An 18547-nucleotide genomic window follows, 5' to 3' on the forward strand; every position below is an offset into this window, starting at 1 on the left:
CAAGTTTCATAATAATGAAATAAGAAGAGATACAAATTAACATGCATAGTATAAGTCTGTTCATATAAAGTTTGAAACCAATGCCTGCCACTTATTTTCAAATGGTTCAGCAAATAAAAAATATATCCATATATCTATTCAAATATAAAGAAAATGTGGCAAAATGTTAACAATTGTGAATCTAAGTGAAGAGCATACAAAGGTTCATTGTACTACACTGCTACTTTTCTTTAGGTTTGAGATTTATCAAAACAAAAAGATAGAAAAAATGTTCAAAAATCAGACAAAGCTAACTTATATTGTTTAGGAGTATTTTATTCACGTGGGTGATAAATGTATGATTTTTCTTTATGTGTTAAACTATACATATAGATTTTATGCATTTTTTTCTGTATGTAAATTTCATAAGCGAAAAAAGTTAAAAATGTGATAAGATACATAAAAACATTTTCAAAGAAAAACTGCTATATACTTGTTAAACATTATTATTGAAAAACAAACTTTTTGCTTTACAACAAGCAAGTGTAAGCAAGAGGGCTTTTGTTATGTGGGACATTAACCTGAGATCAATCTATCAAAAGGTACCTCCTGAGGACCAATTTTTGAGGCTAGCAACATAATAATGTCATCTGATTTTTCCATGAGATAGTTTCTATACAAGCATCAATTCTGAATCTTGCTTAATTTGATACTAGATAGTATATTCTTCTAAATAATTCCCATGAACTGCAATATGATACTCCAATACTCATTTTGGCAGATATACTAGCATATGCTACTTAAAAATGTATTATAAGAAAACTCTGGATGCAAGCTTTATCACTATTCAAATATCATACACAATTCATATTGTCCATGTATTTTCTATATGTTTTTCCAATGTCCTTACTAGTATTCCACAGTATTTTTTTTTAAACCCTCAAAATTAAAGTTGTTCAGAATTTCATGCTTCCAAACTGTCTTTTAATATAGTTATATCAATCCATCTGATTGTCTTCCTCTGTGTCATCTAAATGAATATCAAAATCTAAATCATCACTTTCTTCATTTCTTCTGCAGCTTCTTCTGTGGCTGGAATGTTGATTATTTTCAACATTTTCTGTCTTTTCTGGTTCTATATTAAACCTAAAGATGGAAGAAAAAAACTTTATTTCTCAGGATTTCATTGTTTAACTGTGTAGACTGAAAAGACTTTTACACTACATTTCTTGATTAATAGGAGCCTAATGAAATAAAGAGGAAAAGATCCTTGAAGATTAACTTAACTCAAGAGCCAATCAATTATAATACAGTTGTCAATAAAGTATGATCAAAGAAATTAACACATGATGTCCATTAAAGAAAAGAAGTTATATAATGAGTAATTCTTTTGTAATGTGTAATAAATGTGAACCTCATAAATATTTTAACTTTCTAAAAATGATGTTTCACTTTTATTATAATGATAGAAATATTTAACAATTAATTAAGATGTTCTTCCTGTTGGGTAGAACAACGTCTACATTAGTGTGACATTCTGCATCTTAAGACTCTCAGAGCAACTGAATGTTTCCTTAAAAGAAAATTCACATATTAATTAAAAGAGTAAATCCCAAACATAAAAAGAAATACTCACGGAATAACATCTTCTCTCTTTCCACATTTGGCACAAACTTCAAGATCACAGGCACATGGTCTACACATTATGTGATAAGAATCCTTCACTGTCTTTTGTAAACATTTAACACTAAAAGTAGAAAAGAAAATAAAATCTTAATTTTTTACTCATTATCTAAGGTTTATTTAATGAAATAAGGGGGTGTGTGGCTAAGTGTATAGCTGATAAGCCTCAATCTCAGATATTACTCTCATATGTTATTTAGATTAATTACATAGCATTTCTAGAGAACAGTGTACAGCTCAGAATAATAGTAGATTCTTAAAGCTTTTAAAAAATGTCATCTGCAAATATTAACAATTTTACTCCTTCCTTTTCAATTTGGATTCCTTTTATTTCTTTTCCTTATCTGATTGCTCTGGCTAGGACTTCCAACACTATGTTGAATAAAAGTGGCAACACTGGGCATCCTTGTATTGATCCTGATCTTAGAGGGAAAGCTTTCAGTTTTCACCACTGAGTATAACGTTAGCTGTGGATTTATCACACATGGCCTTTATTATGTTGAGAAACTTTCCCTCTATACCCACTTTGTTGAGAGTTTTTATCATATCATTGTGTGAAATGCTTTTTTTTGCATCTATTGAGATGGTCATATGATTTTTATCCTTCATTTTATTAATGTGCTGTATCATATTGATTGATTTGAGGAAATCGAACCATTCTTGCATGCCTGGAATAAACCCCACTTGATCATGGTGAATGGTCCTTCTGATGTATTGTTGAATTCAGTTTACTAATATTTTGTTGAGAACTTTTGCATCTATGTTCATCAGGGATAATGGCCTGTAATTTTCTTTTCTTGTGGTATTTTCTTTTCTTGTGGTCTGGTTTGGTAGCAGAGTAATGCTGGCCTCATAAAATGAGTTTGGAAGCATTCCCTCCTCTTGAAGAGTCTGAGAAGGATTGGTATTCGTTTTTTGTTTGTTTGTTTGTTTGTTTTGGAAGAGTTTGAGAAGGATTGGTATTAGTTCTTCTTTGAATGTTTGGTAGAATTTACCAGTGAAGCTGTCTGGTCCTGGACTTTTGTTTGCTGGGAGATTTTTGATTGCTAATTCAATCTCCTTACTAGTAAGTGAACTTTCAGATTTTTACTTCTTCATGATTCAGTCTTTGTAGGGTGTATGTTTCTAGGAATTTACCCATTTCTTATAGGTTGTCAAACGTGTTGGCATACAGTTGTCCATCGAAGTCTCTTAAAATCCTTTGTATTTCTGTGGTATCTGTTGCAATGTCTCCTTTTTCATTTCTGATTTGATTTATTTGAGTTCTCTTTTTTCTTGGTGATTCTAGCTAAAGGTCTGACAATTTTGTTTATCTTTACAAATAACCAGTTCTGAGATTCATTGATCTTTCCTGTTGTCTTTTCAGTTCCTATTTCGATTATTTCCAATCTGAAGTTTGTTATTTCCTTCCTTCTTCTAACTTTGGACTTCATCTATTTTTCTAGTTCCTTTAGAAACAAAGTTAGGTTGTTTAACATATATATGGAATTTAAGAAAAAAAAAACATGTCATGAAGAACCCAGGGGTAAGACAGGAATAAAGACACAGACCTACTAGAGAATGGACTTGAGGATATGGGGAGGGGGAAGGGTAAGCTGGGACAAAGCGAGAGAGAGGCATGTACATATATACACTACCAAATGTAAGGTAGATAGCTAGTGGGAAGCAGCCACATAGCACAGGGAGATCAGCTCGGTGCTTTGTGACCGCCTGGAGGGGTGGGATAGGGAGGGTGGGAGGGAAGGAGATGACGCAAGAGGGAAGAGATATGGGAACATATGTATATGTATAACTGATTCACTTTGTTACAAAGCAGAAACTAACACACCATTGTAAAGCAATTATACTCCAATAAAGATGTAAAAATAAATAAATAAATAAAGTTAGGTTGTTTAAGATTTTTTTTGTTTCTTGACGTAAGCATTTACTGCTAGGAACTTCCTTCTCAGAACTGCTTTGTGGCTTAACATAAAATATATCCTGGAGAATGCTCCGTGGACACTTGAGAAGTGTACGTATTTTGTTGCTTTTGGTTGGAATATTCCATATGTACCCATATAATATTGTTTAAAAGGCCATACTACCAAAAGCAATCTACAGATTCAATTCAGTCCTTATCAAAATTTCAGTGGCATTTTTCACAGAAATAAAACAAACAATCCTAAATTTGTATGGAACCACAAAAGACCCCAAATAGCAAAGCAGTCTTGAGAAAGAAGAAAAAAGGTAGTGGCAGCACACTTCCTAATTTCAAACTATATTACAAAGCCACAGTAATCAAAACAGTGGTACTGGCATAAAAATAGACACATAGATTGATGGAACAGAATAGAGAGCCCAGAAATAAACCCATTCATATACGGTCAATTAATTTATAAAAAGGAGCCAAGAATATACAATAAGGAAAGAACAGTCTCTTCTATAAATGGTATTGGAAAAACTGGACAGCCACATGCAAAAGAATGGAACTACACCACTATCTTACACTATACAAAAAAATTAACTCAAAGTGGGTTACAGACTTGAATGTAAGACCTAAAACCATAAAACTCTTAGAAGAAAACTGGCAGTAAGCTCTTGACATCAGTCTTGGCAATTTTTTGGAAATCATTTTGGAAATAAAGTCAAAAAAATATATATAAACAAGTGGGACTATAACATACTAAAAAGCTTCTTCACAGCAAAGGAAAATGCCAACAAAATGAAAAGGCAACCTACGGAATGAGAGAAAATATTTGCAAATCATGTATCTGTTAAGGGGTTAATAACTCAAATATACAAAGAACTCATATACCCCAAAGGCAAAAAAAAAAAAAAAAAAAAAAATCTGATTAAAAAATGGGCAGGGCTTCCCTGGTGGCGCAGTGGTTGAGAGTCCGCCTGCCGATGCAGGGGACATGGGTTCACGCCCCGGTCCAAGAAGATCCCACGTGCCGCGGGGCGGCTGGGCCCATGAGCCATGGCTGCTGGGCCTGCGCATCCGGAGCCTGTGCTCCGCAACGGGAGAGGCCACAACAGTGAGAGGCCCGCATACTGCAAAATAAATAAATAAATAAATAAATGAGCAAAGGATCTGAATAGACATTTTTCCGAAGAAGACATACAGATGGCCAACAGGTACATAAAAAGATGCTCAACATCACTAATAATCAGGGAAATTCAAATCTAAACCGAAATGAGATATCACTCCACACCTGTCAGAATGGCTATTATCAAAAAGACAAGAAATAACAAGTGTTGGCGAGAATGTGGGGAAAAAAGGAAAGTTTATGCACTGTTAGTGGGAATGTAAGTCAGTGCAGCCACTATGGGAAACATTATAGAGGTTAATCAAAAAATTAAAAACGGAACTACCATTTGATCCAGCAATTCTACTTCTGGGTATTATTCCAAAGAAAACAAAAACACTAACTTGAAAAGATATATTCATCCCCATGTTCACTGCAGCATTATTTGCAATGGAAAAGAAATGGAAACAACCCAAGTGTCCATTGATGGATGGATAAAGAAAATGTAATATATACGTACACACACACACACACACACACACACACACACACACACACAATGGAATATTATTCAGTCTTTAAAAAAGAAGGAAATCTTGCCATTTGTGACAACATGGATGGACCCTGAGGGCATTATGCTAAGGGAAATAAGTCAGACAGAAAAAGGCAAATTCCATATAATCTCACTTCTATGTAAAATCTTGAATGAATGAATGAATGAATGAATGAATAAATAAAATACCTAGCTCATGGATACAGAGAACAGATTGGTGGTTGTCAAAGGCAAGGGGAAGGGGGTGGGCAAAATGGGTGAAGGGGGTCAAAATGTACAAACTTTGAGTTATAAAATAAATAAGTCATCGAGATGTAATGTACATCATGGTAACTATGGTTAATAATTCTGTATTGCATATTTGAAAGTTGCTAAGAAAGTAAATCTTAAAAGTTCTCATCACAAGAAAAAAATTTTTGTGACTATGTATGGTGACGCATGTTAACTAGACTTATTGTGGTGATCATTTTGCAATGTATAAAAATATCAAATCATTATGTTGTATACTTGAAACTAACATAATGTTATATGTCAATTATATCTCAATTTTCAAAAAATTAAAATTTTTTCTGCATCAAAGGACATTACCAAGAAAGTGAAAACAAAACCCTGCTGAATGGGAGAAAATACTTGGAAATCATATCTGATAAGGAACTGGCATCTAGAATATACTAAAAACTCCTATAACTCAATAATAAAAAGACAAATAACACAATTACAAATAAACAAAGAATCTGAATAGACATTTTCCCAAAAACGATATACAAATGGCCAATAAGCACATGAAAAGATCATCAACATCTTTAGTCATCAGGGAAATGCAAATCAAAACCACGATAAGGAACCACCATATAATGACTAGAATGACTAGTATCAAAAAGAAGGGCAATAACAAGTGTTGGTAAGGATGTGGAGAAATTGGAATCCTCATATTGCTGGTGGGAAGTAAAAAGGTACGGTCACTTTTGAAAACAATTTGGCAGTTCCTCAAAAGGTTATAAATACAGAAGTATCACCTAACCCAGAAACTCTACTTCTAGATACATACCCAAGAGAATTGAAAACACATATGCACGCAAAAACTTGTACATCAATGTTCACAGCAGCATTATTTGTAAGAGCCAAAAAAGTAGGAATAATCCAAATATCTATCAATTGATGAATGGGTAAATAACAATATATATCCATACGATGGAGTATTACTTATTAATAAAAAAGAATTAAGCACTGATAAATGTTACAACATGCTTGAAAAAAATATGCTAAGTGAAAGAAGGCAGTCATAGAAGACATACATATTATATGATTCTGTTTATATGAAACGTCCAAAATAGGTAAATCTATAGAAAGAGAAAGCAAGGGTTGGGGGAATGTTTGGGGGAGAAATGGCGATTGACTCCTAATGGGTATGAGGTTTCTTTCTGAGATGATGAAAATGTTCAAAATTTGATGTGTTTGCAAAACTCTGTGATATATAATACTAAAAGCTGCTAAACTGTACACTTCAAATGGATGAACAGTATAGTATGTGAATCTTAATAAAGATATTTTTAAAAAGTCAAATAGAAATGTATTAGAAATAAGAAAGACATGGAGTGAAAGACACAAGAAATCTACTTTAAACATAAACAGGCATACCTCATTTTATTGTACTTTACAGATATTGCTTTTTTTTTCTTTCTTAAACAAATTGAAGGCTTGTGGCAACCCTGTGTTGAGCAAGTCTATCGTTGTCATTTTTTCCAACATTTGCTCACTTTGTGCCTCTGTGTCACATTTTGAATATTCTTGCAATATTTCAAATTTTTAAATTATTATATTTGTTACAGTTATCTGTGATGAGTAATCTTTGATGTTACTATTGCAAAAAGATTACAACTTGCTTAAGGCTCAGATGATGGCTAGCATTTTCTAGCAATATTTTTTAAATAAGGTATATACATTGATTTTTTAAAACATAATGCTATTGCATACTTAATAGACTACAATATAGCGTAAGCCTAAGTTCTACACGCACTGGAAACCAAAAAATTCATGTGACTCACTTTACTGCAGTGCTTGCTTTACTGAGGTGCTCTGGAATCAAACCCACAATATCTCTGAGATATGCCTGTAGAGAGTTAAAAGGAGAAGGGCAGGGGAAAAAAACAAATGCAGGGCTTCCCTGGTGGCGCAGTGGTTGACAGTCCGCCTGCCGATGCAGGGGACATGGGATCATGCCCCGGTCTGGGAAGATCCCACATGCTGTGGAGCGACTAGGCCCGTGAGCCATGGCCGCTGAGCCTGCGTGTCCGGAGCCTGTGCTCCGCAATGGAAGAGACCACAACAGTGAGAGGCCCGCGTACCGCAAAAAAACACACAAAAAACCAAATGCAAACACTAATCAGAAGAAAGCTACATTATTATTGAAATAGACTTCAAAGCAAAGAAAACTGTCAGGTTTAAAGAAAGGATATTACATGACAATGAAGGAATCAATTTTCCAAAAGCATGAAATAATCCTAAATATTTATGCACCAAAAAAGTGTGTTGAAATAAATGATGCAAAAGCATTGAACTAAAAAGAGAAATAGACAAATCCACAATTACAATTGTGGACTTCAACACTTCTCTCTCTGTAAGTGAAGAAACAAGCAGACAAAAATCAGTAAAGATATAGAACACCTGATTGATAGAAGCCTATCAATCAAACTGACATTTACAGAACACTCCACCCAACAAGAGCAATATATTCCCTTCAAGCACACATGGAACAGAATCTAATATAAACCATATTCTGAGCTATAAAACCAACCTTAACAAATTAAAAACAAAAGCCTAAAATTTATATAAAGTATGTTCTCTTACCACAATGAAATTAACCAGAAATCAGTAACAGAAAAACATCTGGAAAATGCCCAAATATTCAAAAATTAAGCAAAACAATTCTAAATAACCTACAGGTTAAAGAGGAAGTCACAAAGGCCATTAGAATACTTCGATTGAATGATAATGAAAACACAGCACCAAAATTTATGGAATGGAGCTAAAGATGCTCTTGGGAAATTTATATAAATAAATAATTATATTAAGCAAAAAGAACTATCTAAACATCCATCTTAAGAAAGAAGAAAAAGAAGAGTAAATTAAACTCAAAGTAAACAAAAGGGAGGAAGCAATATCAATGTGAACAGAAATTGATGAAATTGAAAAACAGAAAAAGAGAAAACCAATAAAATCCAAAGCAAGTTCTTTGCAAAGATTAATATAATTCATAAACATATAGCTAGGCTGATCAAGATAAAAAAAGAGAGACCACAAATAATCAATTTCAGGAAAGAAAGAGGGAACAATACTAGAGATGCAACAGATATTAAAGAATAATAAGAAAAATATACTAAAAACTCTATGCCTATAAATCCAACCACTTCATTGAAATGGACAAATTTCTGGAAAGACACAGTATAAAAACTTGCTTAAGATGAAATAGATAATCTAAAAACTCCTCTACCCATTAAAGAAAAATTTAGTTATGGTTAAAAACTCTCCCAACAAATAAAACTCCAGGCCAAAATGGCTTTAGAATTGGTGAATTCTACCAAACATTTAAGAGATAATACTAAATTTACACAAATCTTTCCAGAAAATAAAATAGAAAGAAACAGTTCCCAACTCATTTGATGAGGCCCTAACATCAAGATAAAAAAAAGACAAAATTACAAACGAGTATTGGTAATGAACACATGCAAGAAAATGTAACAAAATGTTAGCAAATCAAATCAAGCAATATGTAAAAAGGTTACACATCATGATCAAGTGGGGTTTATCTAGGGACATGAAAGTCTGATTCAATATTAAAATCAATAAACATAACTCATCAAATCAATGTTCTAACGAAGAAAAACCATATGATCATCTAGGTGCAGAAATAGTTATTTGACAAAATTTAACATCTATTCATGAAATAAGTTCTCAGCAAACTATGAATTGAAACTTCCTCAACCCAGTAAAATGCATCGAAAAAGAATCTACAGCTAATATCATACTTAAGGATAAAAGACTGGGTATGTTCCCCATAAGATCAGGAACAGGGTAAGAATATCTGTCCTCATCACTCCTTTTCAAAAACATACTGGAGGCCCTAGGCAGTACAATAAAGCCAAAACAGAAATAAAAGTCATACAGACTGGAAAGCAAGAAATAAAACTGTCTTCATTTTTTATCTTTTTATTTTTTTCCCCCACTGCACGGCTTGCGGGATCTTAGTTCTGTGACCATGGCAGTGAAAGCGCCAAGTTCTAACCACTGGACCGCCAGGGAATTCCTATGTCTTCATTTTTAAAAAAATTCACACAGAGAAGCCACAACAGTGAGAGGCCCGCGTACTGCAAAAAAAAAAAAAGAAAAAATTGTCTATGTAGAAAATATCACAGAATATACAAAAAAAAGTGTTAGAAATAAAATTGGGGCTCGGCTGCATGTTCGTGCGCTGTGCACCCTCCAGCCACTACATGCTGCTCTTCTCCTTGGCAACGCCATGGACCTGGGCCAGATGTACAGCTTCTACATCGGCCTCGGCTCACGCATCAACTGCAACATCTTCTCCTACGACTACTCGGGCCATGGCATCAGCTTGGGCAAGCCCTCTGAGAAGAACCTCTACATGACATCAACGCCGTGTGGCAGGCACTGTGCATCGGAAGTGAGAAGAAGTACAATCCTACAGCCTGTGGAACAAAAACCACATCCACAGAAAGATAGACAAGATGAAAAGGCAGAGGGCTATGTACCAGATGAAGGAACAAGATAAAACCCCAGAAAAACAACTAAATGAAGTGGAGACAGGCAACCTTCCAGAAAAGAAATTCAGAATAATGATAGTGAAGATGATCCAGGACCTAGGAAAAAGAATGGAGGCAAAGATCGAGAAGATGTAAGAAATGTTTAACAAACACCTAGAAGGATTAAAGAACAAACGGAGATGAACAATACAATAATTGAAATGAAAAATACACAAGAAGGAATCAATAGCAGAATAACTGAGGCAGAAGAACGGATAAGTGACCTGGAAGACACAATGGTGGAATTCACTGCTGTGGAACAGAATAAAGAAAAAAGAATGAAAATAAATGAAGACAGCCTAAGAGACCTCTGGTACAACATTAAATGCAACAACGTTCGCATTATAGCGGTCCCAGAAGAAGAGAGAGAAAGGACCCGAGAAAATATTTGAAGAGATTATACACGAAAACTTCCCTAACATGGGAGAGGAAATAGCCACCCAAGTCCAGGAAGCACAGAGAGTCCCAGGCAGGATAAACCCAAGGAGAAACACGCCGAGACACATAGTAATCAAATTGGCAAAAATTAAAGACAAAGAAAAATTATTGAAAGCAGCAACGGAAAAACAACAAATAACATACAAGGGAACTACCATAAGGTTAATAGCTGATTTCTCAGCAGAAATTCTACAAGCCAGAAGGGAGTGGCATGACATATTTAAAGTGATGAAAGGGAAGAAGCTAAAACCAAGATTACTCTACCCAGCAAGGATCTCATTCAGACTCAACGGAGAAATCAAAAGCTTTACAGACAAGCAAGAGCTAAAAGAATTCAGCACCACCAAACCAGCTCTACGACAAATGCTAAAGGAGCTTCTCTAAGTGGGAAACACAGGAGAAGAAAAGGACCTACAAAAACAAACCTAAATCAATTAAGAAAATAATAAGAACATACATATCAATAATTACCTTAAATGTGAATGGATTAAATGCTCCAACCAAAAGACACAGGCTCGCTGAATGGATACAAAACTAGACCCATATATATGCTGTCTACAAGAGACCCACTTCAGACCTAGGGACACATACAGACTGAAAGTGAGGGGATGGAAAAAGATATTCATGCAAATGGAAATCAAAAGAAAGCTGGAGTAGCAATACTTATATCAGATAAAATAGACTTTAAAATAAAGAATGTTATAAGAGACAAGGAAGGACACTACATAATGATCAAGGGATCAATCCAAGAAGAAACATAACAAGTATAAATATACATGCACCCAACATAGGAGCTCCTCAATACATAAGGCAACTGCTAACTGCTATAAAAGAGGAAACTGACAGTGACACAATAATAGTGGGGGACTTTAACACCTCACTTACACCAATGGACAGATCATCCAAACAGAAAATTAATAAGGTAACACAAGCTTTAAATGACAAAGTAGACAAGATAGATTTAATTGATATTTATAGGACATTCCATACAAAAACAGCAGATTACTCTTTCTTCTCAAGTGCGCACGGAACATTCTCCAGGATAGATCACATCTTGGGTCACAAATCAAGCCTCTGTAAATTTAAGAAAATTGAAATCATATCAAGCATCTTTTCTGACCACAATGCTATGAGATTAGAAATCAATTACAGGGGAAAAAACGTAAAAAGCACAAACACATGGAGGCTAAACAATACCTTACTCAATAACCAAGAGATCACTGAAGAAATCAAAGAAGGCATCAAAAAATACTTAGAGACAAATGACAATGAAAACACGACAATCCAAAACCTATGGGATGCAGCAAAAGCAGTTCTAAGAGGGAAGTTTATCACAATACAATCCTTCCTCAAGAAACAACAAACATCTCAAATAAACAATCTAACCTTATACCTAAAGGAACTAGAGAAAGAAGAACAAACAAAACCCAAAGTTAGTAGAGGAAAAAAATCATAAAGATCAGAGCAGAAATACATGAAACAGAAACAAAGAAAATAGCAAAGATCAATAAAACTAAAAGCTGGTTCTTTGAGAAGATAAACAAAATTGATAAACCATTTGCCAGACTCATCAAGAAAAAGAGGGAGAGGACTCAAATCAATAAAATTAGAAATGAAAAAGGAGAAGTTACAACAGACACCGCAGAAATACAAAGCACCCTAAGAGACTACTAAAAGCAACTCTATGCCAATAAAATGGACAACCTGGAAGAAATGGACAAATTCTTAGAAAGGTATAACCTTCCAAGACTGAACCAGTAAGAAATAGAAAATATGAACATACCAATCAGAAGTAATGAAATTGAAACTGTGATTAAAAATCTTCCAACAAACAAAGCCCAGGACCAGATGGCTTCACAGGTGACTTCTATCAAACATTTAAAGAATAGATAACACCCATTCTTCTCAAACTCAAGAAATTGCAGAGGAAGGAACACACCCAAATTCATTCTATGAGGCCACCATCACCCTGATACCAAAAACAGACAAAGATACTACAAGAGAAGAAAATGACAGACCAATATCACTGATGAATATAGATGCAAAAATCCTCAACAAAATACTAGCAAAGAGAATCCAATAACACATTAAAAGGATCATGCACCATGATCAACTGGGATTTATCCCAGGGATGCAAGGATTCTTCAATATACGCAAATCAATCAATGTGATACACCATATTAGCAAATTGCAGAAGAGAAACCATAGGATCATCTGAATAGATGCAGAAAAAGCTTTCGACAAAATTCAACACCAATTTATGATAACAACTCTCCAGGAGGCAGGCATAGAGGGAACTTACCTCAACATGATACAGGCCATATATGACAAACCCACAGCCAACATCGTTCTCAACAGTGAAAAACTGAAACCATTTCCTCTAAGATCAGGAACAAGACAAGGTTGTTCACTCTCACCACTGTTATTCAACATAGTTTTGGAACTTTTAGCCACAGCAATCAGAGAAGAAAAAGAAATAAAAGGAATCCAAACTGGAAAAGAAGAAGTAAATCTGTCACTGTTTGCAGGTGACATGATACTATACATAGAGAATCCTAAAGATGCTACCAGAAAACTGCTAGAGCTAATCAATGAATTTGGTAAAGTAGCAGGTTACAAAATTAATGCACAGAAATCTCTTGCATTCCTATACACAACTGATGAAAAATCTGAAAGCGAAATTAAGGAAACACTCCCATTTACCACTGCAACAAAAAGAATAAAATACCTAGGAATAAGTCTTCCTAAGGAGACAAAAGACCTGTATGCAGAAAACTATAAGACACTGGTGAAAGAAATTAAAGATGATACAAATAGATGGAGAGATATACCATGTTGTTGGATTGCAAGAATTAATATTGCGAAAATGACTATACTACCCAAAGCAATCTACAGATTCAGTGCAATCCCTATCAAATTACCAATGGTGTTTTTTATGGAACTAGAACAAAAAACCTTAAAATTTGTAATGGAGACACAAAAGACCCCAAATAGCCAAAGCGGTCTTGAGGGAAAAAAACGGAACTGGGGGAATCAGAGTCCCTGACTTCAGACTATACTAGAAAGCTACAGTAATCAAGACAATATGGTACTGGCACAAAAACAGAAATAGATCAATGGAACAAGATAGAAAGCCCAGAGATAAACCCACGCACCTATGGTCAAGTAATCTATGACAAAGGAGGCAAGGATATACAATGGAGAAAAGACAGTCTCTTCAATAAATGGTGCTGGGAAAACTGGACAGCTATATGTAAAAGAATGAAATTAGTACACTCCCTAACACCATACACAAAAATAGACTCAAAATGAATTAGAGACCTAAATATAAGACCGAACACTATAAAACTCTTACAGGAAAACATAGAAAGAACACTCTTTGACATAAATCACAGTAAGATCTTTTTTCATCCACCTCCTAGAGTAATGGAAATAAAAAACAAAAAATAAACAAATGGGGTCTAATGAAACTTTTTGCACATCAAAGGAAACTACAAACAAGACGAAAAGACAACCCTCAGAATGGGAGACAATATTTGCAAAAGAATCAACGGACAAAGGATTAATCTCCAAAATATATAAACAGCTCATACAGCTCAATATTAAAAAAACAAACAACCCAATGCAAAAATGGGCAGAAGACCTAAATAGACATTTCTCCAAAGAAGATATACAGATGGCCAAAAAGCACATGAAAAGCTGCTCAACATCACTAATTATTAGAGAAATGCAAATCAACACTACAATGAGGTATCACCTCACACCAGTCAGAATGGGCATCATCACAAAATCTAGAAACAACAAATGCTGGAGAGGGTGTGGAGAAAAGGGAACCCTCTTGCACTGTTGGTGGGAATGTAATTTAATACAGCCACTATGGAGAACAGTAAGGAGGTTCCTTAAAAAACTAAAAATAGAATTACCATATGACCCAGCAAACCCACTACTGGGCATATACCCAGAGAAAACCGTAATTTAAAAAGACACATGCACCCCAATGTTCATCGCAGCACTATTTACAATAGCCAGGACATGGAAGCAACCTAAATGCCCATTGACAGACGAATGGATAAAGAAGGTGTTGTACATATATACAATGGAATATTACTCAGCCATAAGAAGGAACGAAATTGGGTCATTTGTAGAGACATGGATGGATCTAGAGACTGTCATACAGAGTGAAGTAAGTCAGAGAAAAACAAATATCGTATATTAACGCATGTATGTGGAACCTAGAAACATGCTACAGATGAACTGGTTTGCAGGGCAGAAATTGAGACACAGATGTAGACAACAAACGTATGGACACCAAGGGGGGAAAGTGGGGGGTGGGTGTGGGGGGATGAATTGGGAGATTGGGATTGAGGTATATACATTAATATGTATAAAACGGATAACTAATAAGAACCTGCTGTATAAAAAAATAAATTAATTTAAAAAAATAAAATTGACAAGCTGATTCTAAAAGTTATAAGAAAAAGCAAAGTAAATATATTAGCCAAAACTATTTTGAAAGAAAAACAAGGTTGGAAGACTTTCTTAAGCCTGGATTTCAAGACTTATCTTAAAGCTGCAGTAATCAAGGAAGGCAGTATGGTATTAGTGAAAGATAGATACATACATCAATGGGACAGAATAGACTCTTACACATAACTCAACTGATTTTCAACACAGTACACAAAGGGAATTCAATGGAGAAAGTACAGACTTTTCAACAAATAACCATGGAACAGTTGGATATCCATAAAATTAACAGGAAATGGATCATAAACCCAATATAAAACCAAGAATTACATAACTTGTAGAGGAAAACAAAGGAAAAATATTTGTAACCCTAGGCAAAGATTTCTTAACTACAACAAAACCATCATCAATAAATCCTGATAAATTAAACAGATCTTCACCATACATTCACACAAAACTCTGTACATGAAATATTTATGGCAGCATAGTTCACAATCACCAAAAACTAGCAAACCTAAATGTCTATCAACCGGTGAATGGATGAACAGTCGGTGATACATCCTGATTGAATACTACTCAGCAATAAAACCGACCTAACCACTGATCCACACAACAGTGCAGATGAATCTCAAATCCACTATGTTAAGTTAAAGAAGTCAGCCTCAAAAGACCATATACTGTGTGACTCCATAAATATGACATTCTGCAATAAGGTAAAAGTATGGGGAAAGAAAACAGATCAGTGTTTGCCAGGGACTGGGAGTGAGGTAGGAGGAACTACAAAGTGGCATAAAGGAATGTTTGTGGGTAATAGAACCGTCCTATATCTTAATTGTGGTGTTTGTCTCACAATGGTATTCATTTGTCAAAACTTATAAAACTGTTGTTAAAAACAAAACAACTGCCCCCAAAATAGAGTCACTTAAACTAAGCCCCAAATCACCAAATTGAGACAATTTCCGTTTTGGTTTTCCCAGAAATGGAATTTTAAACCAATCAGGACTCATCTAATCAGCACAAGCTAAGTACTCTGCCTGATAGGCCCTCGCCACCCGCTAAAGGAAAGTGACCTTGCAGTAACCAATCTGCTTTTTTGTCTAGTGTGACTTTCTTGTTCCCACACCCTTCTGCCTACAAAAGTCTTTCATTTTCTACAGTTCCTCAGAGCTCCTTTCCATCTGCTAAATTGGATAAAGTCAATAAGATCTCTAAAATTCACTCAGTTGAATTTTGTTTTTCTAACACTGTATACTACAAAGGGTACATTTTACTGCATGTAAGAGACTTGACTAGGAAAAATGAATCAGAATTTTAAAAAAAACTTCACAATCGAAGTGAAAATAATTATGAAAATTTTTTGTTAAATAATTTGGTATGTTTTGTATTTTGACTTTCCAAAAAGCTTTACTTAATTACTTTGCAATAAAAATTAGATTAAAATATTATGCCATTAGAATACACACAAAATTCTAATAATACAAATGGACTAGGAAAAATTTCAGTGTTTTTTGGCTTCAATTTCTTTTTTTTAAATAATTTTAAAGGAAGTCTGTTTTGGTTAGATTTCTGAGGCTTCAAAGAAATTCATTTCTATTAATACGTTGTTTTATAACAGGGACTCCTGGGGTAAACTAATCCTTAAGTATTCAAATTGCTAATTCGTGGATAAAACTGTATTTGTAGAACTGTTAATGTTAAAATTTACATGTAAAATAGGCTCAAAAATGGGATATCCTGTTTTGGAATGCAGAGTTAAAAGATACCAGATTCTACATTTTCTAGCACATCTAATCCTCAAAACATTGACTTTTATCACTGGCTCAAACACCTGTGTAGCTTATTAAAATGCAGATTTCTGGCCTCCACCCATTATTTATATAATCAGAATCTTGGGGATGGGTTCCAAGAATCTGTCTGTTAATAAACTCTTAAAGAAATTCTTAAGCACATTACCACTGGAGAACTCTTGACCAGATCAAAGTACTACTGCCTAGATAGGGGGGTCTTTCAATATCCTTCAATATGGCTGAGAAGAGAAGGAATTTTTTTGCTGAAAGCAATTATGCTCTTTTCAAATTTAAATCCACTCAGAAAAACAGGTTGTAGCTCTGAGTATAAATATACCTATCTTATAAGGAGATACACACACATACACGTTTTTCAAATGACACGTTTCCTTTTTATAAACGTGAAATATTTGTGAAAAGGTAAATTATATACATTTTTAGACGTTTACAACCCTCCAGTTTCTCTGTCACAGAAGTGAGATCTTTGTGCGCCTTCAATTTCAAATCTCTTAACCTAGGCTTTATGTCTTCATGGGGAATACAGTGAGAGAAGACCTGAAAGTAATTGAGTTTCAGCCTCTTTTTCTCACCTAAATACATCACATTCGCCTAGCCAAAGAATCTTGATCTTAAGCATGAAATGGTTTAGACATTATTTTAATGATAAGAGATATACATTCCAAGTTGTAATAAAACTTGTGCAGTATCTTGAAACACCTTTAAAAATAGCTGTAAATTATTTAATCACTCCTGAGTATTTTTTTCTTGCAAAATGTGTAGTAAGGAAAAATTTGAAATTCACCTAAATACAAATTTTACCTAATTTCCCCTGAAAATAGCTACATTTTGAATATTTTGTGAGTTCATTACCAAGAGAACTCCAGAGATGTTAAAATAATGGTGATTTTGCCTTCTTTTCATTGCTCCATGAAATACAATTCCCAGAAATAATCAATCTTGACCATGCATATACCACAACTAATCATTTTAGTGGAAACTGTGCTCCAAAAAAAGCACAGGTTACTCCTATGAACCACGTTTACTAACAAAGGAGACAGTAATACACTTTTTTAAAATGTTATTATATTTACTTTTTTTATAATGAAAAACACAAAAGGAAAGAAAAAGTAATTAAAAGCTAAACAATGTTCACTACCTATTTAAGGATAAAAATCAGAGACAAAATTTGATTTTGAGGACCACTGTAAATACTAGAAAATATTATGTATTTTGAAAATAGCACTGATTTGGGATATCCTGATATCCTTGCCACATAATCATTGAAAGTCACTTTAACTTCTTTGAGTCTCATTCTTTACAATGGGTACTAAAAGTCCTGGCAACTTAGCATGAACAAAGACAGCAGCACCAAATTGTACTAGTAATCACTGTATGTGTCACCTCCACAAATTCATAGCTAAATAACAAAAATGAAAAACCCACAGACTTTCTAATGACATTCTTGTAGTATTAACACATTTTCTATTGTATAATAAAACACAGCAACATTTGGAAGATCTGTATAATTCAATGAACTAATATTTTCCAAATGAGCAAATGCATGATGTTACAAAAGCATGCATGAGTGAAAGATCCATTCAATTGCAAGACAGACCAATGGATTTTAGTATAACAAAGTGTTCTCTGATGTGGTTTCAGATTCTATACCATAACAAACCTTTAGGAAATTACCCTTCTGAGATCTGGTATGGTATCAAAGATGAATTTCTGCAATTATCTGGAAAAGGTTATTAAAATTTACTCATACTCTTTTTGAAATGTACTGTTTCCTTTTCCTTCTACTAGTCAGACACT

General features: G+C 34.3%; 1 protein-coding gene across 1 annotated transcript in view; it reads right to left on the reverse strand.

Moving 5' to 3' along the window:
* Positions 1-541: 541 nt before the first annotated feature.
* Positions 542-18547, reverse strand: part of LOC309963658 (uncharacterized protein C9orf85 homolog) — a 61231-nt gene continuing 43225 nt past the window's right edge. Inside the window, exons 3-4 of the mRNA XM_082842152.1 lie at positions 1616-1726; positions 542-1125 (exon numbers count right to left, since the gene is read on the reverse strand). Of these exons, the coding sequence (XP_082698278.1) occupies positions 978-1125; positions 1616-1726 (259 nt within the window). The 3' untranslated portion in view covers positions 542-977. The remainder of the gene's footprint in view (positions 1126-1615; positions 1727-18547) is intronic.

This window comes from Leucopleurus acutus (assembly GCF_964270905.1).
Source record: "Leucopleurus acutus genome assembly, chromosome: 7".
In the NCBI taxonomy this organism is placed as follows: Eukaryota; Metazoa; Chordata; class Mammalia; order Artiodactyla; family Delphinidae; genus Leucopleurus; species Leucopleurus acutus.